This window comes from Falco biarmicus, chromosome 3 (assembly GCF_023638135.1).
Source record: "Falco biarmicus isolate bFalBia1 chromosome 3, bFalBia1.pri, whole genome shotgun sequence".
In the NCBI taxonomy this organism is placed as follows: Eukaryota; Metazoa; Chordata; class Aves; order Falconiformes; family Falconidae; genus Falco; species Falco biarmicus.
In genome coordinates this window covers 118221182-118248783 of record NC_079290.1, presented here as the reverse complement: position 1 = coordinate 118248783, position 27602 = coordinate 118221182, and the positions used below count along the sequence as shown (strand labels likewise).

At 55.0% G+C, this 27602-nt stretch overlaps 1 protein-coding gene across 2 annotated transcripts; it reads right to left on the bottom strand.

The window, feature by feature from the left end:
- Positions 1–13: 13 nt before the first annotated feature.
- Positions 14–27019, bottom strand: LOC130146364 (protein argonaute-1). 2 transcript variants are annotated; one of them, XM_056332421.1, is made up of 19 exons: positions 26866–27019; positions 17787–17970; positions 16907–17027; positions 16591–16772; positions 16136–16272; positions 15868–16002; positions 15485–15572; positions 13518–13665; positions 13061–13180; positions 12090–12212; positions 11479–11612; positions 9995–10179; positions 9669–9828; positions 9299–9389; positions 6934–7128; positions 6683–6817; positions 5688–5789; positions 4668–4867; positions 14–4248 (listed from the first exon to the last, which is right to left on the bottom strand). In XM_056332421.1, exons 1-19 carry the CDS (start codon positions 26888–26890, stop codon positions 4140–4142), a joined length of 2574 nt encoding a protein of 857 aa, XP_056188396.1. In that variant the 5' UTR covers positions 26891–27019; the 3' UTR covers positions 14–4139. The 2 variants fall into 2 exon arrangements, with proteins under 2 accessions (XP_056188396.1, XP_056188397.1); XM_056332422.1 differs by lacking the exon at positions 26866–27019 and having other exon boundaries at positions 17782–17945.
- Between the last annotated feature and the right edge of the window lie 583 nt (positions 27020–27602).

The following is a 27602-nucleotide window of genomic DNA, read 5'->3' as shown; positions in this document are numbered from 1 at the left end:
GAGTGTCACCCCAGCATATTCACATTGCTTTTATTTAGGTCTTCTGCCAACAGTTACAGGGTAACAGACACTTGGGACTGCAAAGTCAAAGTTGCAAGCAAAAGTCAGGACCAAGGCAAAAAAGAAAAAAAAAATCCACAAAAGCAATCAAATCAAATATAAATACAATGTTCTGTAGCTCTTTAATCATACTGTTTTCTTTAATAAAGAGGTGGTTATGATCTTACAGTATTTCCTTTTGGCCTAATCCAAGGATTTTGTTACTCTTTCCCAGTCTTAATTCCACGCATACAAAAAAAAAATTGATATTCAACCTTTAAAATATAAGCCATATTTTCTTAATAAAATAAGTTTTGTGCTGCTGCTTGTTTAGTAAGTACTGTACATCAACTGTTGACGTCTATTTAACAAATGGACCATACAGAGTTCAAGCTAAAGCAAAAAAACCCCCAAAAAACCACAAGAAAAATAACAACCCAAACAGAGCGTCTTGTAAACACCCTATGTACAGTTCAACACTTGCTCGTATAAAGGAGGTACGAAAGGGGCTAGAAACTGAACACAAAAGCACTGGAGTCCTGTAAATTTTTTTTCACAACTATTGAAGTGCAAATCACTCAGGCAAGATATGAATTTCACTTGTTTATTGCTGTCCTGCTGTCTGGCTTCCCTTCCTGAAAGAATCGCATTCTTTTACTTCACACTAATTTTCCAAGAAGAAAACCTTCCGCGAGGCAACGTTGAACGCTTGGGCTTCTTGACGCTAAGCCATCTGGTCGTACGTACGCTTGCTAATACCAGAACACCCCAGCCGCCCCTGGAAGCTCTGGGGAGAGGGCTGCTCTGCCCTCTCACCCCCGTTATGTTCAAGATATGAGAAAAAGGGAAACAAACAGCATTCAACAACTGACAGGTAAATGAAAAGTTACTCCTCTTCCCACAAAACTGCATGCACCTGGTGATGTTTCCAGTTGCAGAAGGAACACGTGCGCATGGAGAAGGCAGAGACTTGGGAGCCATTTGGGATGTCCCTGTGGGGGTTTGTGGCTAACTACAAATCCTGATATGTATCTGGGTTAACACCTATCCGCTATGGGTAGCAAAATGCACAGCACCTCAACATGCAGTTATTCGTTTGCATCTTGGACAAGAAAAGGGTAGAAACGCTGAATGCTGGAGCCGCGTAGAAGGTACAGTGCATAGTCCGTTATACAAAACATGCGGGTAACTCAAACCCCTTCTAAATTTCTTCAAAATGGAAATAGGGTTTAAAGGGCACAGCAGCTACTGAGTTTGGCTTTTTCATTTATTCAAAACCATGAAAACCCAACGCAGAGGGTGAAATAAGGGCAGAACATGATCTGCAAGTCAACAGCTGAGAGTTTCAGAAGCTGTGAAGCTTTTGTGTAGTTAAAATTGCTGTTAAAAGTAGGTGCTACATCAGCAAGTCTTCATTCATAGTTTTCTATGAACAGCCACCTTACAAATGAGTGCAAATCTTAAAGGTCCATTTTACATTTCAAGTCTCAAGGTTAAAAAAAACTGTTACAGAGCAACAAGCTGTTTCTGTAAATGCCCACACTATCTCTTTTCAAATGGTTAAAAATGGCACGTGCTATGCCATAGCTACTAAAAGACATTTCAGAATTCTAGACCCAACTAAAACACTAAACTAAAAACTAGAAACTAAAATACCTTTGCCCCTCGCTGCAGAACAGCAGCCAGGTGCTTTCTGTTGTAATGCTGGTGAACAAACTGATTTGCAGAGAGAACCTTGACCTCAACCCCAATTTTATTTCTAACGAGGGGCTTTCTAACACAAGTTGAGCGGGTACAGCCCCTCTGAGATCATTTTGCTTTCGATGAACACAAGCCAGAGTTCTGAGGATGAGATGGAGAGGTGCTGAATTTGTGTCACTATGCAGGCACTTGTGTATAGGAATGTAGGCTTCTCATGTTGACACTTAGTGTTGATGCATCCCCTACGCTCTAAAAGCCTTCCTAAGAGTTCACTACCCTACTGACCATGAATAGTTCCTGGTCTCCTCCCCGTCACCTTGTAAATATACAGCAGTGGAGGTTGACACAAGGTGCAAAGGAGAATATGAACCAAATACTGTAGTCTTGAGGAAAAATAGGACTGTGCTAAATGTAGGATCTTCACAAAACATGACATCAGTGGGCTCAGCGCTTAGTTTGCATAGCATATTGATGTCTTCATCTTTCACAAACACATTGCCCAAAAAGAAAACGGGTAGTGCGAATTCCCAGGGTTAGGACAGATCAATGGGCCAACGTGACCGATGTGGTTTTCGTGAAGGCAAGGCAAGTTTAAACATCAGAAAGTACAAAACAAAAAAGGTGTGCTTCTATCCACGCGTACTGACAAGGGGCAGTGCTTGTGGTGCATCTGCCTTGGAAATGTGTTCACGTTTGGCAGTAAAATGATAACAGAGCTCTTCCCTTTAAGAGCTTGGTAGGAGTGTGCGCGTCGTTTTTTCTCTTGAAGGAAATGCGGTGCACACTTTCATATAAAAAAAAAGCCCAGATAATCTGCCCACATGATACTGGTAATGAGCTGCTACTACTGCCCCACTGTGCATGACGGTCATTCTGTGCAACAAAATGAGTGTGAAAGCAGTCGTTACGTTACTGTTGGGAAAAAGGCTTTTTTTCCCGTTACAAACCCAAATCAGCAGGAGTTTCCCCCATGACAATAAAAGGATTTCATCATTCTGACTAAGGAACAAATCTGGTGTGCTTTCAGAATAAAAAAAACCCTGTGCATGAGATCAGTGATACCATGACACGAAGAGCAGCAAAACCTAGCAGCAGAGAGGGTGGCAGTTTGGAGGTGCTGGAGTTGGGGTACACGGTACTTCGGAAAGCAGCTGACCCGGGCAGATATGTGCCGAATGCACATTGGAGACGGGTGCTGAGGAGCACCCGGCGCTGCATGGACTGCAATTGGTAACACTCATCGGACAGGAAACGTTAGAAATTTCTGGCGTGAGCCCACAGCCTCAGGAAGTGTGGTGATGTAAACTCTGAGAATGTTAATGACTTGTGTATTTTGGCAACAGACTCAGTATCATATAAAAATAATGTTTAGTAAAAAAATCCCGGTGTCCATCATAAAAATTCGAGGAGGGGGGAAGGGGAGAGAAGAAAGAAATCTATAGCGATTTCTGTCCTCATGGGATGAAGATGCCCCCATTTGTCAGAAAGTTTTAAATAACAAGTAGTACACTGGAAACAAAAATGGGTCAGCAGCCATTAAACGTGTCCTATATGAAAGTGCACATCTTTCAATGGAGTTTAACCACCATGAGGTCATGATCTAACAAAACTGCAACTGAGGACCATAGAAATTAACTCCTTCCGATGGAAATATGGACCACCATCAAGACAAGATTACTATTTTCCTTACAAGATTAAAAACATTGAAATTTTGCAGCATCATAGTAAGGCACTCACCCATGGAAAAGTCTGTGACTGTTGCTTCAAATGGCAGCAGCTAACTAGCTTTTAACACAAGGAAGACAGTTTTCAGTTCTGAGCTAAGTGCTAGGGTGCCTTACATTATATGGGGGGAATTATTCGGGGGTGGGGAACTGTTAGTGTTAGAATTCTCCTATAAACTAGTTGTTTTTCCCCTTAACCCATTAAAGCATCTCATACTCTAAAATATTAGTTTTATAAATCTAGTCTTCTGTTTTAAGGCTCTAAAAATCCCCTCCCCCCAACCCCCACAAAAAATACCTACCAGCGCCTGGTGGGCAACGGAGGACCACATCGGCCATTTCACAGTCAGGAGTCTATAGTATTGCATCTTAAAATGAAAACCTGCTTCCGCCTCCTGGGAGTTTTATCCCTTCCTTGAATGCCTTCATGTGTTTGGTCAGGTCAAAATTTTGCAAAGCCAGAAAAATTAAAAAAATAATCATCAGTCTCTTCCAATCCTACAAAGGTGTTGGATCTTTCTGTCCCGTGGTGCTGGTCTCCTGCCTCGAATCGACGCTGCCTGCCCTGCAGTGATTTCTCATTGGAAAAAAAACAAGGTGTCCCAATGCTTCCTTTTTTGTATGGCTCCTACAAATCTGAAAGCTTTCTTGAGTGAGGTAACAAAAGTTAGGCTTTCAAGCAAAGTACATGGTACGTAAAGTGTCCTGATGAACCTGCACAGCCTTCGCCAAGGCCTGGGGGTCTCTGCCGTTGCTCTGTCCAGATATATGGCTGCCCTCGCCGCTGAAAATCAAGGAAATCACTGCATAATTATTTTGTATTTCTCCCCACAGGAACACTGAGAAACCCCCTCGGAGATCAGAGTCCACCGAGCTCCGGCAGCACAGGAAGGCATCTCACCACAGCATACGGGGATGCTGCACGTGCCTGGCACTGCAGAGATTCCAGCACCTTGAAGTGGCTGGTTACGCTCGGACACCCCCGGGGTGCTCCTCCAGGCCCAGGACAAGCTCAGGATGGGATGTAACCCTCCTTTACCCGCAGTTCTCCCTAGGCTGGGACCTAAGAGGATGCGGCTACGTGCCTGTCTCCCCCCAAGCACTGCTGGGACATGGGCACTTTCACACATCAAGGCAGGGTGCTCATGCTCCTGCCCATCCCTGGGGTCTTCCCTCCTGGGGCCATGGGCAAAGCCCCCTCACCTGTCGTGCTCCTTGTCCACAAGATGGTACCGCGCTCTGAATGCTACCAGTCGGGCATAGTACGCTGGGGCCGGGATGGAGACCGAGCGGGTGCAGCGCACGTAAGTATGGCACAGCTGGTATGTGAGGATCTGCAGCTCATCCGCGGTGAACCGGTTGTCATCCCAGAGCACGTAGTAATGGGATGGCCGGCTCGTACCCTGGGAAGGAGAGGGGGCAGCGTGAGAGGTGGTGCCTCGCATCTGCATCACCTGTGCCCTGATCAAAACGACCCAGAAGACAGCCTGGGCAGGAGAGATGCCCATCCTTCCCTAATCTGAGAACCCCACACGTGCACAGGCACTGGAAGGCAGGAAAGCCCTTAGCACCGAGGTGCAAACCAGCATTAACGCTGCTGCCCTGTGCCCAGGAGCTGCTGGTGCTTCTGCGCTGCCACCCCGGCTCCCAACACTGCATCACGTATCGCACTGGCTCCCCACCGAACCGGGCCAGCTCCCTGCTGTCCTCGCAGGGGGAGAGGAAGCCAAAAAGCCTCCCTTGTGGAAGCAGCTGTAGATTACATGAGTGCAATTTTTTCAGTACTGTTTCTGACTAATCCTGGCTGCCTGAAGAAAGGCAGCTGCAAAGCAAGCCGCCTGCTCCAGGGATGGCTGGCCCCAGCTCTCCCACCCACAGCCAGACAACAGGTCTCTGCTGACTACCAGGCGCCCCAGCGAGCCCGGCCCACTCAGACACCAGCTGACAAGCTGCTGAATTGGCCAGTCTGAAGGAGGAAAATCTCATAGGAGAGATCCTTGGCTCCAGCAGAGAAATCGAGTACGTGCCACATAATGCAGCAGCAGTGCAGTCCTGGCACCTGCTTGCCAAACCACCGCAACGGCAGCTTGGATCGAACTGCCCACGTCTCCGGTGCTGGAGGGGGGCTATGCCAGGGCCAGGTCAGATGCACAAGAGCACAATCTGCAACAACAGCCAAAGAAAACCAGCAGCATTACAACAGCCAGCTCTGCAGCACGGTACCTGAATGCCTGCATGACTGCACAGGTAGAAGTCGAACTCAAAGGGATGGGTGATATTTGTATCCACTGTTGTTCCTGCTGGGATGTTCCCGCTCTTCCCAATCTACAGGGAATAGAAAAAGAGATCCAAGCACTGTAGAGTTTGGTTAGTTCCAGCTGCCCAGAGCACCGCCCGTAACACACCTGGCCCTGCACCAGGGCCGCGGCGCAGGATGCCCATCTCAGCATCTCGGTTTGAGAGCAACATGCAAAGCCACTCCCCGAGTGCCCGTTAGCGGGGAACAGAAGCAGCTCATTCTGCTCTGCTCCTTGCCCCAACAGGCTCACTGGCATTTTCTGCAAGCACCAACACCAGGCATGACATGGAGATAGAGCAAACAGCACCAAGAGGAAAGCAGGCAGGGCAAGGGCTGGGCACTGGCACATCCTACTGCAGAAATAAGGATTAAGTGAGCAGAATTCCAGTGAACCCTGCAGAGTGTAAACTAGAGTCTCTGCCATGACAGACTGGGGCTTTTGCACCCTGACCAAAAACTGTCCTCAGTTCCCAAGATTAAATCTTCATGCTCTGGTAGAGCTAGAGTCCAGTTAGACTAGATCTAACCGCTGAATTTAGATCAAATCCACGAAAAGCTACAGCAATCAATGTTACTGCACAGCACACAGCTGTGAGCAAGCAAGGGCTTATTCATCCTGTCACGTCAGCGGCTACAGCTATCACCAAAACAACAGATGTTTTCAAGCTGACAGAGGCTATTTCAAAAGTCACCAGGATCATCAGCACCCGGTAACTCAAAATAACAGCAAACAGCTGTCTGGGTTTCTAGAAGCCTAATCTGCATGGACGCGGGAGTCAACGAAGAAGCACGTTTCATTCAAGAAAGAGCCTTCTGCTTGCTAGTGATGAGCTTTCCCCTCAGCAGAGTCAGCGCTGGCTCTTCCTAAGGACGAGGGATGAATCAGCCACCTCCAGCCCTGGCACCCCGCGGCGCTCACCCTCTCATTCTTGTCTGCACAGAAGAGACGGGTGTGATGTCTTTTCTGGACAACAATGTAGGTGATGCCAGGCTGGTAATCCTTTTCCAGTTTGATGCAGGCATCTCGGATCGCTAGGAGCTCATAGTGAAGGATCTGGAGAGAGAAGGGCACACAGCGTGAGGGGGGACACTGGCACTCTGGCCACCCCCGTGCACCCTTAGGGAACTCCATGGGAGCCAGCACAGCTCCGCTGGCTGATGGGTCCTCACCTGCGGGAGCTGCCCCTCAGGAACGCCGTCGCGGTAGAAGATGATCCTGGTGGGTTTGAAGCGGGTGGATTTGTAGAACTGGATGAGGAGCTCCCTCACCATGTAGGACAAGTCCTCAATGATTTCCTGGCGAGGACGCTGCACGCGCACCGTGGCACAGTACCGGCTGGGGTGGGCATCCATGCTGCCCACAACCTGCAGCGACAGAGCCAGGCCAGACCCATGTGTTACAACAGGAAGGACTGAGAGGATGTGGGACATTCCTGGCCTCTGCCTGCTTCCAACACCCACAGCTGGCAGCGAACAGAGCACCTGAGCTCACAGGTCAGATGGGACAGCAAATACCATACAGGCAACTAGCGCCCAAAAGGGACATCCCTGGTTGTGGTCACACCCTGGTTTCACACTGCCATGACCTTTGCAGCATCTATGGGAATTCCCAGTGAGACACTGAGTGATGTGGCTGTGCGGGCTGTGGTGGCTCCTCTGTCTCCGCTTTGCTCATCCTGCCCAACAGTAGAGGGGCAAGCAGAGAGCGGGGCTGCCCTTTCCACTTGCCTAAGTCCTTCTCCCTCCATCCCTCAACGAGAGTTTTTTGGCTTCCGCAAAGGACTGTGGGACCCCAAACCCTGCTCTGCTGGTTTTGCCATGGCAATGACAGCCCCCGGGGTACAAAACCCCACCTGCAGTTGCAATGCCACTGCTGTAACAGCTGCTACTGCGCTCTACATCACAGCCAACACCCAGGGAGCCCTGCAATCAGCCAGTCCTTACCCCTCCGACTGCGGCACGACTGCCCTGCCTGCCCCAGGCTGCCCAGAGACCCTCTGCCCAAAAGGTGACTGAACCAGGTCAAAGTTCACACAGAGCATCTGCCGGCATCACGTCCCTGCGCCTGCCCTCGCTCAGCCGCAGGCAGTGGAGCTGCCCCAGATGGCTGCGGTCTGTGCCACCAGTGTGGCCGCCTCCTGCGCACCCGGCAAAGCCGAGTCACTGTGTGACAGCCGTCGAGCAGGGAGCTCTCATCACAGCCGAGCACTCTGGAGGGGAGACCTCAAAGACATCAGGGCAAGGAGGCCGAGGGCAGCTGGGCTCAGCCGTGACGCAGGGCTAGGGGTACGGCATGAGTCACAGCTGCCAAAGTGGGTGCTGGCCCACGCTGCGAGACAAATGCCTGGCTGCTTCGCTGCACCACGGCTAGCAAGGACTTTGCTGTGCTGTCCACATACCCCCGAGCAGAGGGCAAGCACCGCAGACCCTACATCCTCAGCAGCATCAAGCCTGCTGCCCCAGCCCTCAGCATCGGTTTCACTTTTGTTTTGCAAACGGAGCTCTAGGGTCTGGGGTGCATCACCGGAGCTGATGTGTGCAACAGAAATGTTTCCTTTAGCTTCATTCACGGGCCCCCTTCTATTGTCTAATTAACAACACACCAAGGACAAGATCAAGGCCATCTACCCTCCTCCTCTGCCACAGCTTCAAAAAAGCTTTCAGAAAAATTAAGAAAAAACGCCCACAGTGGTCCTGCACAAAAAAACCAGAGATGTTTTCAGAGGGGAAGTGCTGCCGCCAGGAAACAGACTGTTCTGTCCCACCCACACCTACAGCAAACAGCCAAAAGCATTTCCCAACCCCTTCTAATTAAGAAAAAAAACCACTCCTCCAAAGATGCATTTGCATGCCAAGGAAAACCTGAGCTATGAGTCCTGGAAAGTGAAGAACTTAATAGGAAAATGCTGACGTGCTTAATTAAAACAGACGCTAAGAGAACCTGACACTCTCCTTTGCTGCAACGAGCACAGGACAACATCTTACAGCCTGATGAAGGGCGCGAGCTGCCACCCAGCCTCACTGGCACACAAGAGGCACTTCACTTGATGGATGCTCATTATTCACTTGAGGTGAAGGCAAATCCTCCCCAAAAGGCTCACAAGCAGCCCAGTCAGCCCAGCTCCCCCCCTTCTCCAAACCCCAGCTTTCTAGCCTGGGGAAGGCCCCAACCAGGGCTGTGCTGAAGGACTGGTATGCCCAGGGGTGGCTCCAGGGAGCACAGTGGCCGCATGGAGCTCCCCACATGCCCTGACAGCGCTCACGGGGCCCAGCACATCACGAGCCCCATCTGCTGGCAGCCACCAGCTCTCCCAGTGACTCCCCAAAACTGCAGCTCCTCTACGGAGAAGCAGGAGGGAATTGGGGAGCCACCTCCCCAAGAATGGCATCGAAATATCCAACAGGGCACGGGGCCACCCTGAAAAGTGTCACCGTGGGGACAGTAGTGACACAAGCCCTTTATGGACACACGAGCCCTGTTCCAGCTCCTACAGGGCTCTTGGCCACCAAGCCTGGCCCTGAACAGGGAACTTACAGCTGTTATGGAAGGTTTCTTCCCATCGCCTGCCGGGGGGTGAGTGACATCGGCCCCGAGGAAGATCACCGGCTGCTGAAAGACGGCAGAGCTGGTGGGAAAGAAAAGAGAAAGCAGCAGTCAGCATCTTGGGGCCACCTAAGGGTGATGCACAGCCCAACAGAGATGAGCAGATCACACAAAACGTGTCTCAACCTCCAGTCTCTGGCCTGGGCTCATCAACTGCTCATTATCAGGCCAGACAGGCTGCAACCCCCCATTTCTACGAGCTACGCAAGGCCCCTCTTCCCCAGGTAAAGCTAAACAGGCAGCACCACCAGGGACCGGGGAAACAGGCCCCAAAAACGTGAGAGGCAGTGGCTGTACGAACCGCTGGTGAGGCACAAGGATGTTGTTGATCCCGCCAAGCTTGACGTTGATCTTGAGGCAGAGGTTGGAAAGGGTCTGCGGGGAGGTTTTCACCACGTTCTTGACCTGGACGCACTGCGTGGCCATTCCCAGGAGGGTGTCCCCAACACGCTTCACCTCAGCTGCGGGCAGAGGAAGCAGATGAACACACAGACAATCAGCAACGTGCTGCTTCCAGCAGCGTCCTCGGGAACAGGGAGAGAAAGCACCACAGAGGAGCAGAGCCAGCCCTGCTGAGCCAGAGCAAAGCCCTTCTCCTCTCCCCACTTGCCCCTGCCCCAGACGCACCATACACCGGTGTTTTCCCTGGCAGGATGACAATGATGAGCTGAAGCCCCGAATAGGTGTTCTTGAGGTGTCGAAACATGGGCTCCACACTGTCTGCACCCTGGGCATATTTACAGAAGCAGGGCTGGCCTTGGATCGGCATCCCCGCGTCCTTGGAGATCTTGCGCAGCTGATCTGTAAAGTTCCTGTGCCCGGGAGGAGCAGCAGTGAGCCCTGAGCCCTTCTGCACAGCAACTCTGCCACGCACCCCGGCCACCGAGCGAGAAAAGACCCACGGCTGGAGGGCTACACCACAGGACAGAGATGGGGACAACACATCACCATGCCTGCAGCTTTACAGCAACCAGCAAGCACACAGCACAGGAACCACAAGGCCAACACGTGTTAGAGCTGAACTGTCCCCAATTTGCGCCCTCTTACCCAAGTACTGACTCTTCCTGAAGTGACGGAGCTGTGAGCCGTTCTCCATTAGAAAGCTGGAGAAGGAGGGAGCAGACCAGCTGCCTGGGACAGTTGATTTCCAGGTGATTTCCAAAGCTAACGTAAGCCTTCACTTACCAAACCGGACAAAGTGCTCAGCCACACTCTGGATTTTTGGATTACCAAGGATAAATTTGACGCAGTGACAACCAGAGGGAGCAAGGGGCTCCCAGCTCTGCCCCAAAGGGGTCACAGGAGTGCAGTGTCACTCTGCACACACCTGCACCCAGCTACTGTGGATGTAGAGACACTGAGCTGCTCCAAACCATCCCAAACATTAACCATGCCAAACACCCAGAAGAGGCACACAAAATACTTGGCTAAATGCATCCACTCTCAGTCACGAGACACCCAAGTCCCCAGCAGAATCCAAAACCAAGGTGACCATTTCCCTTAATCAAATAAAACTGTCCCCATTCTATGTCACTTTGCTACTGAAGCAGAGAATCTCTAAGCTACCAAAGCTTTTCAGAAAGCCTAAGACTTCTCTGTAACAAAAACCTGTGGCGAGTCAGGCTGCTTCCTACATGAATTACATATTTCAGGGAGAGTATTGGGGAAAATTTTAATTAAATATCCCTCACAACCCCATCTCTCCGAGGAGATTCAGCTCCGAAGAGCTCAATATAGCTTTAGGGCTGGAGTATCAGACTGTGATACTGCAGCTACCTGGTGCAAAGAGCAGATGAAGGGGAGTCTGACTGTCAGCTCACATGTGCTGGAGTGTTGATGTGCTCACTCCAACCTGCCAGGCTTTGCGATGGCTCAGGGGCTGTTTGCAGCCAGGATAAACAGTCAGGCATTCTGGGTAAACTAACAGAAACAAGACTGAACACCCAGTCTGAACTCAGATCAAATTTGTACCACGAGGAATTCAGCTGCGTGCAGATCCAGTGTTAGCAATGAAAGACATGCAGCCCCAGGCTGGGAGCAGCAGGGTGGCCGCACCACGAGCCACAGCTCCCCTGGCTCACCCCACTCGCGCGGGCTGCCCCCTTCCTTACTTCAGCACCTCCTCTCGACACTGCTTCTGCGGGGCAAAGCAAGCAATCGCCCAGACTTTGATCTCAATGCCGTTGTAGAACTGCTTCCCTCGCATGTCCCACACGCCTTGGTTGGGAGTTGCAATGGCCCGGTTCTGCAAGGCAAACAGACGGTCAGAGCGCTGCCGCATCCTGCCCGGCCCCACGCTGGCAGCCCCTGGGGAGCACCCACACGGCTGTGGTTGTGCCCCCCATCACAAAGCTGCACAGCCTCGCCAGAGCCAACTCTCTGCACTGCCAGGGTCTGCTGCGGCACTCAGCGACGGACAATTCGCAATCTCAGCTCCTCAACAGTGATGGAAAATTCACCTGAGCTGCCTCACCCTGAGCATCCCTCTCCCCTTCAGCAAACTTTTTTGTCACTGAATGACTCTTGGCTACAAGTTTTGGAACAGTTATACTGCCAAAAAAACCAAAAAACCCAAACCCAAGGCACTCTGATGAAAAATTTCCACCTTTTAACCTACAAACATGAAGGCAGCACAAGTTCTGTGCAGAAACAGTGTTTTTGGGTGTGAAAGCATCTCTCTGCACAACGTAGCTCCACACCCGGGCAGTGCAGCCCTGCTTACCCTGCCTCCGTACTGCAGGATAGGTGCCGGCAGGACCCTCCCCGTCACCTCCGTCATGTCATCTTTCACCTTGATCCCAAACTCCTGAATGTATGGATCCAGGTTGTAGCTGGCATTTTTCATCTGCAGAAGGAAGGAAGGGCCATGGGAGGGAGTGAGACCAACTGTTGCATCTCACACAGCTTCAGCTGACCAGGAAACACAGGCACATGAAGTCTTGTCCTCTACAGAGCTGCAGTCCTCTCCATAAGGCAAGGGCAAGTGGTTTAACACAAAGGGCCGAACCCTGTCCTCCAAGGTGACCCACGGGGGACCTGATTTTTGAACGCACTGACCAAATCAACCGAAAGCAGCACCTGCTCCTGAGATTTAAGCCTTCAACAGGAAGGTTCAGACTGGCAGGAGACTGTTATCAAGTCTCAGAAGGAATATCAGATGTCCCTGGCTACAAAAGCCCCGAGACATCCATTTGGGTAACAAGAGCACCATTAACCAGCTCCTGCCCAGCCAACTGGTGGAGCTGGGTTTGCTGTTCCGCTGGCTCACCCCAGGCTGACCCGTAGACAGAGTTCCTACACCACAGCCCCACGATACACAGTCCTCACGAACACCCAAAGCCGGAGTCAATTCTCTAATTTGTTTTCCTATTTTTAGTTCCAGCTCCCTTTGGGTCAGGTTCCATCAGCACGAGGACCTGATGCTGCACACGAGTTTTCAGTCACTTTGAGCTGGGCTGCTCTATGCAAATGTCCGTTACACAAATGCAGACAACTCTGACCAGGGACTCAGTAAGAAGACGGGGAATAAAACCAAGCTGTTAACCTCAGCAGCATCTTTGGAGGTCACAGCTCTCCAGTGTAGAGCAGCTGAGGAGTGGGACCCCAGCAAGGTTCATCACAGACACACTGCCATAACCCACCATCAGAGCCGCAGCCCCGACACTGCCCCTCCCAGGGACTCGTGCCACATACCAGGCGACTAATTTCCTCCTGCCTGTCTGGCGCAGACCTGGCTGTTGCTTTTATCATGGTTGACGTTTGATTGTCTGTGAGCTTCTTGATGCACCGCTGGCCTGCCACAATGTTACACACCTGCACAGGAGGGGAGAGACAGCAGCCAAGAGTCAGGGAGAGGTGAGACATGAGGAATCACAGCTGAGCTGCCCCACAGGCATGGCACTCAAGCCCTGCAGCTAGCCCCAGACGAGAGATGCCTAGCCTGCAGCTGGAGGAAAATGGCATTTTTACAGCATGGTCTCCTCCCTCACTTACTAGAAGCGGCCCTTGCCAGGTCAACATTGAGGCAACTAGTGCCCATGACACATTAGCTGCAGAATATTGTGATGCATCTGCCAGCAAAGACCACTTGCCTTTGCTTTGCAAGGTGCCCAAAAGCTGGAGTGCCCAGCAGTGCAGAGCCGACACTCACCTCCAAGGGCAGGTACGTGTGCTTCTGCTCCTGGCCAACCTGGAGACAGGGTAGGTGAGGATATTTCAGCTGCAGGTTGTATTTCTGCTTAAAGTACTGAGCCACTGTGCATTCCACTGTCTGACCACTCTCCAGCTGCAGGGGAAACCTGGCAGAGGCAGGACACGAAGGATGCACCTACTCAAAACAGACACTTCCAGACCTCAAGCACTACTTACTCTGGCTGGGAAGAGAGGGAACTGGCAGGCTCCCACTCCCAGCTACCACAAAAGAAAATAAAAGCACAACAGTGGTATTTTCAGAAATCGACTCAGGAATACTCTGACCCCAGCGTGGGACTGAGGTCCCTAAATAAAGCTCTCCCTCGCTAATCCAGCTAATCAGGGCAAATGTTTATTGCAGGACATGCCACGCATGCCACCATCAGGTACATAAATACAGCACACTGCTACTCAGGAGGACTTCTGTGCTTGGTGCCCTCCCTGGGAGCTGAGCTGAGCTCCAGGGAAAGGTTAGGTGGCCTCTCCTTGTACAGGGTGGTGGCTCTGGGACAGGCAGAGCGGGCGTGGGGGACAGGAGGGGTCTATCTCCCTTCAAAACCACAGGGGGGAAAAGAAAATCAAACTTCCCGGTGGTGAGGCTCAGGGGTGCCACGCCATCCACAGCCAGAGCGCACGATACCCAGCCTCACCCAGCACCAGCTGTTTCTGGCACCATAAAGAACGCCATGAAAACAAAGCATTGACCTGATATTCTTTATGGAGCCAAAATTAGACAGGAGAGCCAGCCTGAGCACCCTGGTGAGGCGTCACATTCCTCCTGCACCTGCCAAGCCCCAGGACTGGGATACAAGGATGCTGGAGCACCAGAGAAGCAGGGTGCACAAGGTGACAGGCACACAAACAGAGATACACTCGGGGATGGGGTTGTACAACAAGGAAACAGCTGTGGCAACGGAGGTGTCTCCACTTCGGTGCGTGCTCTGAAGCCTGACAACACCGGCCTGAGCAGGCACTGCTGGTTTGGTACCGGGCAAGAACAGGAAGGAGAGCTTTTCTGCCAGCATTTGGGTTTGTACAGCATGAGCCAAAACTTCTTGTTGTGTTCATTTTTTTTTCTTTTCCTTTTTTTTTTTTTAACTGTCAGCAAAATTTCTAGAAACTTTGCAGAAACTTGGGGGGCAAACAGCCTGAAAAACATCCCCCCGCCTCCCCTCCAGCTCCACTCAGCGAGCACCCAGCAGAGAATACAAGCACAGCCCCTCCTGCCCCAGCACTGCCCCAACACACATGGGGAGGTCTGGGGGGTTTGCTTGCTCTCCCCCCTCTGCCTCAAAGTTTTGCTTCCAAGCCTCCTTGGGGGCAATTCCCACAGCAAACCCCACTGATGAACCCTGGAACATCCATGGGCTGTGGCATCTGACAGCTTGGTGCTGAGGCTACCTCTGCTGTCCCCTTCCCCTTCCTGGTGCTGCAGCCCCCAGGCTGCGGGGGGCTGTGGGGAGCAGGGCAGCACCCCGACACAGAGAGGGGCCCAGGCCCAGCCTGCTCCCAGGCACATGCGAATAATTTCAAGGCAGGGAATCGCTTTATCCCCTGACAAAGCTTCTGCTTTGGCAGTGTCTATTTTAAGAAAGAAGAAAACCAAGCTCAGAGGTAAAAACTAGGACAATTCCTGGCATGTTAGCTCCCGCCCGCTGCAGCGCACCGCCTGCCAGACAAAGCATCCCCTGCACTCCCACCCTCCCCTGCATCCCGCTTGCCTTCATGCATGGCACAGAGCTGCCTTCATGCAAGGCACAGAGCTGCGTGAACTGCTGTGCCCAAAACCACTGCAGAGCCCCAAACACATCTCTTTTTGCCATCACAGGCTGGAGTTTCCCACCCAGCTCTCCCTAACGACACCAGCAGCTGTTAAAAAGGAGAACAGCTCAGATTTTTCCAAGGGCATCTTCCCACCCGCCTTACGTCTGGTGGCTGGCTGGCCGCCTGGTAACGTTACACACACGGTATTTCCTCTTCATCTGCCCGCAGTGGGTAACCTCGACTTTCAGACCTGATGCAAGACAGGGAGACACAGCAGAGTCACTGGTAAAGGTGGGAGCAATTCCCCTTTGCAAAACTTCCCCAGGACACCACCAACACCTTTCCTTAAGTAATTAACTGTTTGCAGAGCAGGTAATGCCTTGCGAAGTGCACGAAGGAGACAACGCTGCCCCAGGAGACATTTTAAGTGTGCAAGCTCTGTACCCCCACCTTGCTGCAGGGGCTGGGTGGGAGAGAAGCCACAGCCAGCGCCTGAGGCAGTGCCCGGCTGGGGATGGGTCCCCGGCACTCGCCGGGAGCTCTACCTTTGATCTCCTTGGTGAAACGCACTCTCTGCGAGTCTGTCAGGGGCTTCGGCTGCTCGTCGATGTTCCGGATGTCTAGCACCTCGCACATGAACTCAATTACAGGCTGGGCTTTGTAGAAGGCAGTAGCCGACACTGCGGGACAGATATGACAATGTGTCTCTGCTCTCTCCCAGCAGACAGACCTGGCCAAGAGCCAGCTGGATCCAGCCTCCCCAAACGCACCCAGCCCTACTGGTGCACTTCCCCAGCACGAAAAATACATCACCATCAATGTTGAGCATCATCTTCCACATGGCAGGCCTGACAGACTGGTGGAAACCAAACCAGACCTCCCTGCCGCCTCCCAGGGGGTGGTAGTAGCCTTCAGGAGGGGAGAAGAAGGAGCGACCCACAGGAGTGTACCTGCGAACCAGGGCAAACCACGTCAAACAGCACACACCAGCCCCACCAGCAGTGACCGAGAAGCACCCCCAGCCCCTCCGAGCCGTCACTTGCCCCCACCACTGCATCTCCCCATTTATTTTGCATCCACAGCAATGGCACTGAGCGGCATGGCAGGCGGGGCTGCCTCCTCCCGAAGACCACCAAGGCCAGTCCCAGTCACATCAGCCTGCCAAGGGCAGCCGGTTCCTTCCCTGGCACACTCCGTGCTCATGGCACAGCCCCTGCCACCCACCCATCGGGCCACCCACCCATCGGGCCACCCCTCGGTGCAGGTACCTCATGGAAGCCAGGTGCCTCATGGCAACATCCAGCGCCTGGACAGACTCCAGGGGAACAGGGATCTGCCCGCTGACCAAGGCCTCGTGCAGCATGCGCCAGCTCACAATGGCCATCCATTTGATGGAGACCTTAAATATCCTGTCCTTGCCTTCCCCTGGGATCGTCACCTCGAAGTCAACCTGGGTGCAGAAGGGAAGGGGAAGCAATCATGGCATCCCTGCTGACGCAAGGGGGAGGAGGTAATTTTCAGCTGGTCCTTCCCAGGCAGCAGGCAGGTCACGCTGCCTGCACTGGGCTTGCCACCCCCTCTTACCCGCTCATTTCCGATGGGTAAGGCCGTGACAGTGTAGATGTTCTTCTTCCCATCATAGACAGGCTTTCGTTCGCCAAAGATCTGCGGTTTGAAGTGCTGCACCATGTACTCCACAACTTCCCTATGCAGGTGAGCGCGGCAAGAAAGGGAGGCAGGGGGAGAGAAGGGTAAGGTGCGTTTTGCCAGTTTCTTTACAGCCTGACACCTCCTATGACCTGCCCGGTCCCCAGGCTCCCTACCTGGGGCACTTCTGAGTGAGCAGAGCAGAGCGCTCCGCGGGCAGGAGTGCCCCCAGACAAGCGGCCACATGCCTTGCCCCACAGCTCGGCACATCGGCTTTGGCAGAGTGTGTTTACAGGGCATGCAGGAACGCACACCCGCCAGAGCTGGCTGCGAACCCGCCGCGCGTGCCGGGAGGGTGAGAGGGAGCGACCCACTGCCTGCGGCCACCAAAAGCATGTGCAGCATCTGCTTGGCGACCTTCAGATGGCAGAGCTACCCAGGCTGCCAAGGCAGGAGGGGACAGGCAGTGAGCAGGACATCAAAAAGAAAAACAAAGAAAAGAAAAGTACGCCATGGCCCAAGGTCTGGGCTTGCTATTTTTAAATACAGGATTGCTGCCAAAATAGCACAGCTGCTTTGAAGAAGCAGGGGACTGTGCTGAGGTTCAGGACCTCCAAGGCTGTCAGGGCCAGGAACCAGCACTGCTGCACAAGCTGTGGGCTCCAGCCACCCACAGGCGCTGGACAGGGCTGTGACCCCTGCCACCGCGTCACCCTGATTGCTTCCACTGGTGAAGACAGAGCCAGGCACTTAGGGAGCCTCCACAAGGAAACTGGAAGCGGGGAACGAGTGCCAAAACCTCTAATACTTGCCTTACCTGTTGACTCTGCGTGGACATTTGTCAGGCTTGATATCCACTTCATAATGATACACATCAATCTTGGGAATGTCCACTTCAAAGTAGTTGGCCAAGAGCTTGATGGGCTTCCCAACGGTTCCTATCCCGGGCCGACGCGGCGCTTGAAATACCTGCTGCAAGGGTGGCAGGTATGCGCCTGCAGCTGCGGGGAGAGAAAATGGGTCAGGAGGGCCAGGAGAAACCCTGCGCCCAGACAGACAACGCAGCACTCTCCACCACTGCATCCCAAACTGGGTGGTCTCCCACTACTCACGCTCCTGGCAGTAGATGTTGGTGGCAGAATTCAGACCAGCACAGCTGAGAGCAGCTTCCCTGGCCACCATCCGGCAAGCACCGCCACCAGCCATGCTGTCAAAGGGCAGTGCCAAGCCCTCTGCTCTGCTGTGCCACCACCAGCTGTGCAGATGTCAAACCATCCACCAGCAGATAAAAACCTCTGCTTTGCCTCAGGGAAAGGAACTTACCCCGAGCCATGTGTGGCAGCAGTACGGATCTGGGAGAACAAGGGACTCCCACTACCCATCCCAGCCATGGGCGCACCTGTGTCCTGGCATACACAATATCCGTAACTCAATTCCCTGACCAGATGCAGGGACAGAAGGCTACATTCAGTTCTCCTGACACCAAAGGACAGGTTGTACCTCATGTCCACATTAAAAGCGTTTTGAAAGTGCCTGCTACACCGCCGCAAAGCTGCACTTCAAGTTCTGTTTCACACAAGCAATGTCGCAATAAGCAAACAACGAGAACAGCGGCAAGAAACTTTCCAGCCCTAGTTTTAAAAAGCAAGTAGAGCCCCGTATCCGTGCCAAGAGCTCGCCACGGGTCTGCAGCAGCAACCTTCACCTACAGCGTGTGGGAGACGTCAGCACACTGAATTAGTGAAGATACACTTAAGACCAAGGCCAGCCCTCCCAGGGCTGTGGTGTGTTTTTATTGCCCATTCCTTCCCCAGCTCCTGCAGGAGAAAACCCTCCGGCTGTGTCTCTCTGGGCACCCCCAGCATCCCATCCTGCAGAATGGTGTTTGCCGACCAGCAAGCACAGAGAGGGCCAAGCATCGCCTGCCCTGCTGCACGGCAGTGACGGCGACATCAAAGCCGACCCATGCTGTGCTCCAGCGCGCAGAGCGCTTTGTTGTAAGGGCAGCTCCAAAAATAGCCCAGGTCTGACAGCGCCGAGCAGGAGGCAGCACCGGACCTGCTGGGTCGCAGTGTGAGGAGAAACTGGATGCTGTTGCAAACCCTGAAGAAGAAAGCACCCATCCAACGCTGCCAGGGGGCTCTGCCATGAACAGGGCGGTCTCACCCAGTTCCATCTGTTGGTTGTGGCTGGTGGACACAGTACCCTTGCCTCCACGTATTTTTCCTACAAATACGTCACTCTCTAGTTTGTGGAACACCCAGGGTGGGTTTTAGCAGGGAAGGGGTTTGCAAGCACCCTCCACCCCTGTGCCAGGGCTGGGGGGTCCTGCCAGAGGGAGCTCAGCCAGGACACCCCAGAAGCACAGGCAGCCTTTGTCCCACCGACCAGCCCTGCCCCACTGATTTACAAGCCAGCGCCGGCACAATGGGGAGGATCTGCCTGGTGGGAGGAGGCGAGGGACCACGTCTGCTCTGAGGAGAGAAATATGGCCCCACCGAGACACCCGGGACTTCTGCCAGAGGCGAAGCGAGGGGCCAAGGAGCCAGCAGTGGCCCCCCCCACCCGCCTCCCTGCCAGCTCGCGTGGTGACAGCATCTGCCACCTCCAACGGGAGAGCAGCACCGGCTCCACCGGCACAGAGCTGCGGGTCTGTCCCTCTCCATGGGGATGCAATTCCCTGGATACTCCATCAGCAAGGACCTGCAGACACGTGCATTTTCCCCTCCATCCTGCAGCAAATTTTGACTCACTGCCGGAGGGAGGCCACAAGAAACAGGAAACACGTTATTGCATCTGCACTACACGATTATTTAACTGCTAGATTTCGCAGGATAACAGCTCGCTTTGGTTTTATACTGTTTATTAATGATTGTGTTTTAAACTCCAGGTCACAAGATAACTCAAGTCCCGGTATTTGAACTTACCTTTTACCCCTCCCCAATGTAATTCTCAACAGCTGTTCAGCAAAAAAAAAAAAAAAAAGTCGGAGAGGAAGGCTAACTCCAGGGAAGTTGCCGATAAAACCCAGAGAAAATTAAAAACAGTTTGATGAAACCTCCTATGAATTATGGGAGGTAGTGAAAAAAACCAATTCCAAACCCCACTTCAAGCAGCATGGGCCCCAAACCTGTGAAGAGGGAAGTACGAGTTTTTCCACAAAGCCCATTATACAGACTTACTAATGAAGTTCCCGAGGTGCAGGGTTGGGAACCAGCGCAGGGCCACAGGACTGAGCTGCGCTCCTAAAATGACAGCACCCTTGGACACAAAGTTATCTTAAAATATTGCAGCAAATATTTGCTGCTCTCCGATGTGAGATCTGCCTTTCCTGCCCCATTCCCACTTTGCCTGCCGGCACCTATCCCAGTTTTGTATCTCCTATTTGTTTCTCAAACCCCGCAAGATCTCGGCCAGCTGGGCCGGGTGCAGGGAGCGCAGCATGTGGATATTCAGAGCGTTCCATCTGGGTAGCCAACTGTCCAAGTCAGCCCCCAGACAGCGACCCGGCTCCAATTTAGGCTCCTGAACACATGGTGCTCTTAGCACCCTTTGCTCCCATCTACTTTCTTTTTAAATCTAAATTTCAATTCCAGGCTAAAAATATCAGAAGCAAAAAGAGAGAAGCGCAGCAAACTAAGCTTCAGATTTGCTTTTTACTTTTGCACCCCATCAATGCAACACTTTTCCTGCCGATGGACGGCCACCTAGCCACAGGACACCGGGGGGATGGAATGACCCTTGTGAGTGTCCAGGGGCTGAACTGCAGCATTGACTTTGCAAAGCCAACCTCTGCTCTTGCTCCTGGCCTGTGGCAGGAGCCCGGGAGCTCCACAACCTGCTGAGAGCCCCAAGCCTGGGGCTAAGCCAGCCCCAGCACCTCTGTGGACAAGGCAGCATAGGACTCAGAGCAGTCTGACGAGCAAGACTGGGATCTCTGAGGCCAACACGGGGCTCGGAGCCCTGCAGGCACTCACAGCTGCTCTGGGACAGGGTGACTGCGAGCACCCCCGTGACAAACGGCTGCGTTGTGCTCCAGGGGCAGCTTGTTTTAAGAAACTGATTTTCAGATGAGCTACTCGTGGTGTAATTCATGTCTCCACATGACAAACATATCTTGGCAATCGCCAGCTCCCTGGCTGCAAGTTGATGCATTTTTAAATCATGGTTCGCAATCAAAGAGGCATTTGCCAGCGCTGCTGGAGCCTCCGGTCCCTGCTCTGCCTTTCGAGCAAGAAACTGCGCAGCCCACTCACAAGACCTGCCGGAGGACAGCAGCTCCCCGCTGCCCTTCCTGCAACCACATCAAGGCCAGCACCTGCAGTTTCTCCTCTTCTGGACCTTCTCAACCCCGAGACAATCCTGGCAGCAGTGAGCGCGACAGAATCTCCACATGCCCATGGTGTCCCCACGGATGCCAGGGATGCAGGGCAGCAGCCACAGGTCATCAGCCGCCCGGCAGCGCTCAGTGCCAGAGAAGAGCTGAAGCCAGTTTGGGGCTGGCAGGAGGAGTGACCGAACAGTCCCACAGCCGTCATGCAACTGCACTGGCCAGGCCAGCCCGAAAATAACACTTTGCTGTACAAACCCTCTCACCAGAGGATCACCAGATACTTTATGAACAAAAAGCCTCGCAATTAGGATCATGAATCTCAGATGAAGGAGCCTGCCTCCAGCAACACTAAAGTTGGCTCAGGAGTTTCATGTGAGCCACGAGATATTGCAAACGCAAGGTAATATAAATGGGCAGCCTGGCTGGAGGGAGCAGCACCGTGATGGCAGGGAGATGCTCTGCAAAGACCAAGCAGGACACAAGACCAGCGTCAAGCATGGGGAAGTTCAGCCCTGGGCTGACTCCGAGGGTTTTACTTTGGCGACTGCAGACACACCATCCTTGAATGCGACGAGCCGGAGCAGCCACCCCAGCAGCCCAGCCCCAAGCTCGTGCTGCTCACCCGGAGCTCGCCCAGCAAAGTGAGGAGTGATAATTACTTTTCCTTTCTAAACTACCTCGAGATCCAAAGATTTTTAAAAAGCCATTATCTTCCAGTGCAAGTGCACAGCCTGGCACAGTGGTGCCTACCCAAGACACAGCTATTGCAGGGAGGGGGGACCAGGGGTGATGCTCAGCGCCCGATGGAAGCTGCAGCATCCAGCACCTCTGGCGTGCGAAACGGGCTCTTGCCTGGCCTTGGCTGCTTTGGCCCAGGTGGGAGAGACCCCGAAGCACTTTGGTGAACATGCAGGCTGGGCTCACCCCTTCCCATGCCATGACCCTACCCCAGGGCGCTCACGGTCTCCCCCCCCAGTTTGCCTAGGTGCAAATCTTGCCGAAAGCCACCCTCTGCCTGGCTTGGAGGACACCGTGCCAAGGAACTCGGGCAGTGCGACGTGGTATCTGCCAGCACCTGGTGCCTGCAGCCCCCAGCTGCAGCTCGGAGCAGCAGAGAAGGGGCCAGTGGCGAAACGTGCCAGTTCCCCTTCGGTAGAAGAAGCCTCGTTAAAAAGCGACCCAAACCACCCAGAGACAGGGGGGCTTCTGCATACCTCAACTCTCCATGGCGAAGCTGCACAAGCTCCCACTTTGTCATGTAAATGCAGGCGCCCGGGCCGGGGGCTGGAGGGCGAGTGTTGTTCCTGCAGCACAATGCGGCCAGTGAGCAGGATGAAATCCGCCTGCCATTATAAATTCAGCGGCCCGGGAGAAATCACAGACTTTCGCACACAAAAGCCGTGCCCTGGGGACGCGCTGGTGGCGGGAGCATTGCTGCCATCACCACCATCCCTTCGCCAGGTGCGCGCGGAGCACCGGTGGGCAGAGATGTCAGCGAGGGCAGCGCTGCCAAGGGAGAAGTCCGTTTGGGGTAAGAAGCACTGGAATACGCTTTGTTTCTGTTATTTATTGTAACAGCTGGGGAACACGACCCACTGTCCAACAGCTGCCTGTGTCCCAGCAAAGCCGCCGGTGGGACGGCATGAAATTACCATGTCATTTAAATCCTCTCCAGCGCCACATTCAGCCGAGGGGCCGCGGGAACCAGGCCGAGACAAAAGGGAGTTTTATTGCGGCGGCGGCGGGTCTGCGATGGCCCCCTCCCCGCACACCCAGCCCCGCCAAAACACAGCCGGCAATCGGAGAGGAGCAAGCGGGGCTGTGGCATGCCAAATGCTGCTGGACACACGGCATGGTCCATCCTGATCCACCTGGGACCCAGAAACCCCCAGGGAAGTGAAAACCCCTCGTCAGCAGGCAAAGGAAGCAGCAGCACCAGCAGGAAAGGCAACTGCTGGCAGGGCGACCAGTCTCCAGGCTCAACATCTTCAAAACCGCCAGCTCTGAGCAGCGACCGACACCGTCCCACAGAGCCCAGACTTCAAAAAGCACCATCTCGTTTCTGCCAGCCCAGACATCCCCCCCCGCCGCCTGCTCCTTCCCAAGCTGCCATGAGCACAACCAGGTTCACGCAGCTGCAGGCGCTTTTTGGTTCAACACTAAACCGAGTTTAAGTGTATCGTGCCCACAGGGGGCAGAGGGCTCCAGCCGCAGCCATCGATACGCAGCACTAAGCCCGTCCTGTGCACCAGAGCCCGTCTTCTGAGGGAATGTCTGAGCTGCCCCAGCCCTGCTCCTGCCCCATGCTGTGGCGGCTGCATCCAAGAAATGAGCCAAAACAGGCTCTAATCTGGTTTACTACGGTATTTACTTCTGAAAGCAGTTCAGTTCTTTGTATCCTTGAGACCGAGTGCCAAGCGCTACAAAGGGCATCGTTGTGCCATGTCAAACCTCAGCTTTCCGCCTGGAAATCATGGGCAGTGAACTCTGTGTCAAGGTAAAAATTTGCCCTGCTGCCACCGAGGCCAGCGCCCCCACACCCCAGCACACACAGTCCCACTGTCCGCGTTGGGCCAGAGGTGAACCTGCAGATGATGCGACAGAGCAGAACAAACAGCAGCAAGAGCATCGCCGCCTCCACCACACCCACTCACAGGAGTCGCCAACCAGCTGCTTTGGCTCCAGGGAGAGCAGCACGGCAATGCCAGTGGCACAGAGGTGGCATGAGGCAACCTGCAAGGCTCTTGCTGAGCTGGCCCCAGCTGCCCAGTGGTTCCACATCCCCCTTTTCAGTGAGAAGCACCCGGCATTATGAGTGCCACCACTTTGCCAAACGCACCAGGTGGCTCATCCAGACTCCGTGTGACACCACATCACAAGCCTGGGGTCCCCGCAAGCGGTGCCTGGACTGGGTAAAGGCTGCTCCCGCTCCTGCCAGCCCCACAGGGTCTCACACTGTTCCCGCAGACTGTCCAAGCAGCAGCCAGGGATGCACAGAACTGGGAGCCACAGACAAAGGCAGCCCCCAGTGCCTGAGGGCACAGTACAAAGGCGACACCGGCTCCTCTCCATGTCCCACCACAGTCAGCCCCGTTTCACCACAGTCAGCCCCGTAGAGCTGCCAGCCAGGGGCTCCGAGTGAGGAGATTAAAACCCACGCACAGCTCTGCCACACATCACCCTGCCCAAAGAGCAGCGCTTTTCTGCCTGATTTGGCTTCCTTTTAATGTCTGCCATCTTAATAACTTGTCTCTGTTTTGTTCTTCTCAGGGTTTAGAGAGAGGCTGCAGAAAGCGTTTAGAGATAAATCATACATGCCGTGTCTCCAGGCAAGGTGCTTCTCCCGGCTTTGTTTCTTGGTATAATCCTGTCCCAGAAACAGGCACATGCAATTTCATGTTTCCTGAAGATAAAGAGATCCAACAGATGGAACAGCTTTGGGGTTTTTGCAGGGTTTAGCACAGGAAGACAACGGTTAAGGTCAACAACGTTTAGGAAGTTTGCGAGGGATAAAGAAAACTAAAAGTTGGGGGGAAACCGAGTTTAATTTTTAAACCCACTGCACAGGCATGCCTCCCCAAGCAGTGCCTGCAGGTCAGAGGATGTCCCAGGTTCTCCCACTGCCTTTCCAGGCACCTTCATGTTGTGCACTTCCAGGTACACATGAAGTTTCTGCTTTATTACCCCAACGGGTCGCAGCCTGGCACTGTCAAGGCTCATATGTGAGGCTCAGCCCTATACCTGGGGACCGTCAGCAGGCAAAGCGGTGCCAAGGCAGGGCAGAATCCGCAGCGGTTTCTGCGACACAGGGTAAACATCTCCCCTGCACGCAGGGTGACGCGGGTGGGAGCATACATCCCCCAGCCAGATTTGAGGAGGAAAGGGGAAACTCCCAAAAGTACAGCCCCCCCCGCCCCCCCCCAGGGACCCCTGTGCCATCAGTGGGACCGAAACGCAAACCCAGCACACCTAAGCGTGGCCCCATCCCATCCAAGAGATCGTTTTATAAAGCACCTGAACAGAATCAGGTACGACTGGTGGCAGCAGGGTGTAGGAGCGCCGGCAGCATTATCTGCATCGCCCAAGGCGGCAGCACTGCTATCGCCCCGAGGCGCCGGCAAAGCCCAAGCTGCGCCAAATCACGGCTTCCAGAGGCCAATAAATCAGCCCCAAACACAAAACGCCAGCAGCCAGAAGGTAACACAGACATCAAGAGATCTCCATGCCACACTTAAAATTAAATACTGTAAGAAAGGACCAAAGTTTGATTGTAAACACGCACCAGCTCCACGTTAAAATCTCACCACGCTGCTACATTATGGTGGGCAGCAAACTTGCCAGCCTGAGAGCCGTAGAAAGGCAGCAGTTCCCAGTCCCCACCACCCCCTGCCCTCCTCCTGCCTTATTTTAGGCACCAAAATCCTTCTGCGGCTTAGAGCAGCACAGGTTAACGATGCTCACGCCGGGCATGGCAGCGAGCGGCTGCCGACGCGACAGCCGGGCCAGTTTTGGGGAAGGGCTCTCCAAACCCCCGCAGAGCTGCCTGACACCAAGGGGCCCGGACCGAAAGCTCCGTCAGCTGCTTCTGCCTGCAGCCAGGGGTGCGAAGGCAGGGCTGGGGGGGCACGGGGTGACCCTGGGGCTCAGCCCCCGCGGCCCCTCGCCGGCAGCCGGCTGTGCGCTGCCCCGGCTCCGCGCATGCCCCGGCGCAGGGAGAAGAGCCGCTTCGTGCTGTCACGGCGCACAGCATCACCGGCTCTGTGCCAGCTCCCAGCCCGCACCCCGAAACACCACACCGGGGGACAGGGCCCTGCGCGGGGTGGATGGGGACATGGAGGGGACAGGGCGCTGGGGGGATCCGGGACCTGGGGGGGATGTGGGGGGACTGACAGGGAGCTGAGGGGGATCAGGGACCTGTGGGGAAACGGATGGGGACATGGGGGGGGGGGGCAGAGAGCTGGGGGGACGGATGGGGAGCTGGGGGGGACGTACGGGGAGCTGCTGCAGCTGCTGCTCCGTGTGAAGCAGGCCCCTTGCGCAGGGCTCAGCACCGCTCCGGGGGCACCCCCTGCCCCCAGCCCCGTACCCCACTCCCACGGGTGCTGTGTCCCCCCCCACCATCGCCCCCTCTCCTGCTCCCTGCCCTCGCTCGGCTGCTGGCCCCCAGGCCCGCTGGGGCACAAGCCAGGCAGACAGGGGCGGCCCTGCAGCCCCCCCGCGCCCCCAGGCCCCCGCAGCAGCGCTCCCCGCAGCGCCCCATTGCACAGGCGTGTCCCCCCCCGCGCCCCCCTCACCCCGCAGCGGGGCTCCCCCCGCCGCAGCCCCCGCCACGCATCCCGCCGCTGCCCCCCGCACCCCCACGTTACAGCTCCCCCGGCCCGCATTGTGCAGCCCCCCGGCACTGCAACTCCCCTCAGCGCAGACCCCCCCCCCGTTGCACACACACACCCGCACACACCCCCCTCCCGCTGCACACTCCTCACCCTCCGCTGCACGCTCCGCCGTTACACGCTCCTCACCCCCCCGGTGCGCAGCGCCCCGGCCCCTCCCCCGCCGCCGCTACCTGCTCCCGAGGGTCCCGCTTCCATCCCATCCACGCGGGCGCCGCTCCGAGCCGGGGGCCGCGCGCAGGGGCCGGGGCCGGGGCCGGGGCCGGGCGGGGCGGGGGCCGGTGCTGCACCGCCGCCCGCCGCAGCCGCCTCTGCCCGCGCCCCAGCGCGCACGCGCCGCCGCCGCCGCCCGGCCCCGCGCCCAACAAAGGCGGCGCCCGACGGCCCCGCCGCCATCTTGGGCCCGTGCGAGGCGGCGCGGCCGCGCCGGGGCCGCACCTGGAGGGCACCGGCGGGCAGCGGGAACAGGGCACCGGCAGCCGGGCACCGGCGCGAGGGGGGCGCCACCGGGTGGGGCCGGGGGTCGGGAGCGGCGCGGCGCCCGCTGCCCGCGCTCGGGCCTGCCCCGCACTCCACCGCCACAGAGGCCGTTTTGGGGTGTTTTCACCTGTTTTCGAGTCCTTCCCGCTGCCAGGCCGGGGGGGCAGCGATGGGCGGGCGGGGGCAGCTTCTGTGCGGCTCCTGAGGCGCTGTGGGCCGCGCCACCTGCACCCGGCGAAACTGGGCAGAAACCCTGGCTTTTCAGCTCATTTTGTGAAGTCCTTCCCTCCCAGGCGAGGGCCCACAGCAAAAACATGAACAAAAAGCCACGCTGGGGCCTGACAGTGCTCATAAAAAGGCCAAAGGCCTGGGCCATCCCCTCGGGCCGGCCATGTCCCCTCAGGTCCGTGCCCCGGGCAGCAGCGCATGA

Coding starts and splice junctions, on each gene's coding strand:
- LOC130146364 (XM_056332421.1), bottom strand. CDS start 26,890: ATGGAAGCGGGACCCTCGGGAGCAG. Junction 16,273..16,590: donor AGGCACCTGGCTTCCATGAG/GTACCTGCACCG, acceptor CCTGGTTCGCAG/GTACACTCCTGTGGGTCGCT. Junction 15,573..15,867: donor TTTCACCAAGGAGATCAAAG/GTAGAGCTCCCG, acceptor GTCTTGCATCAG/GTCTGAAAGTCGAGGTTACC.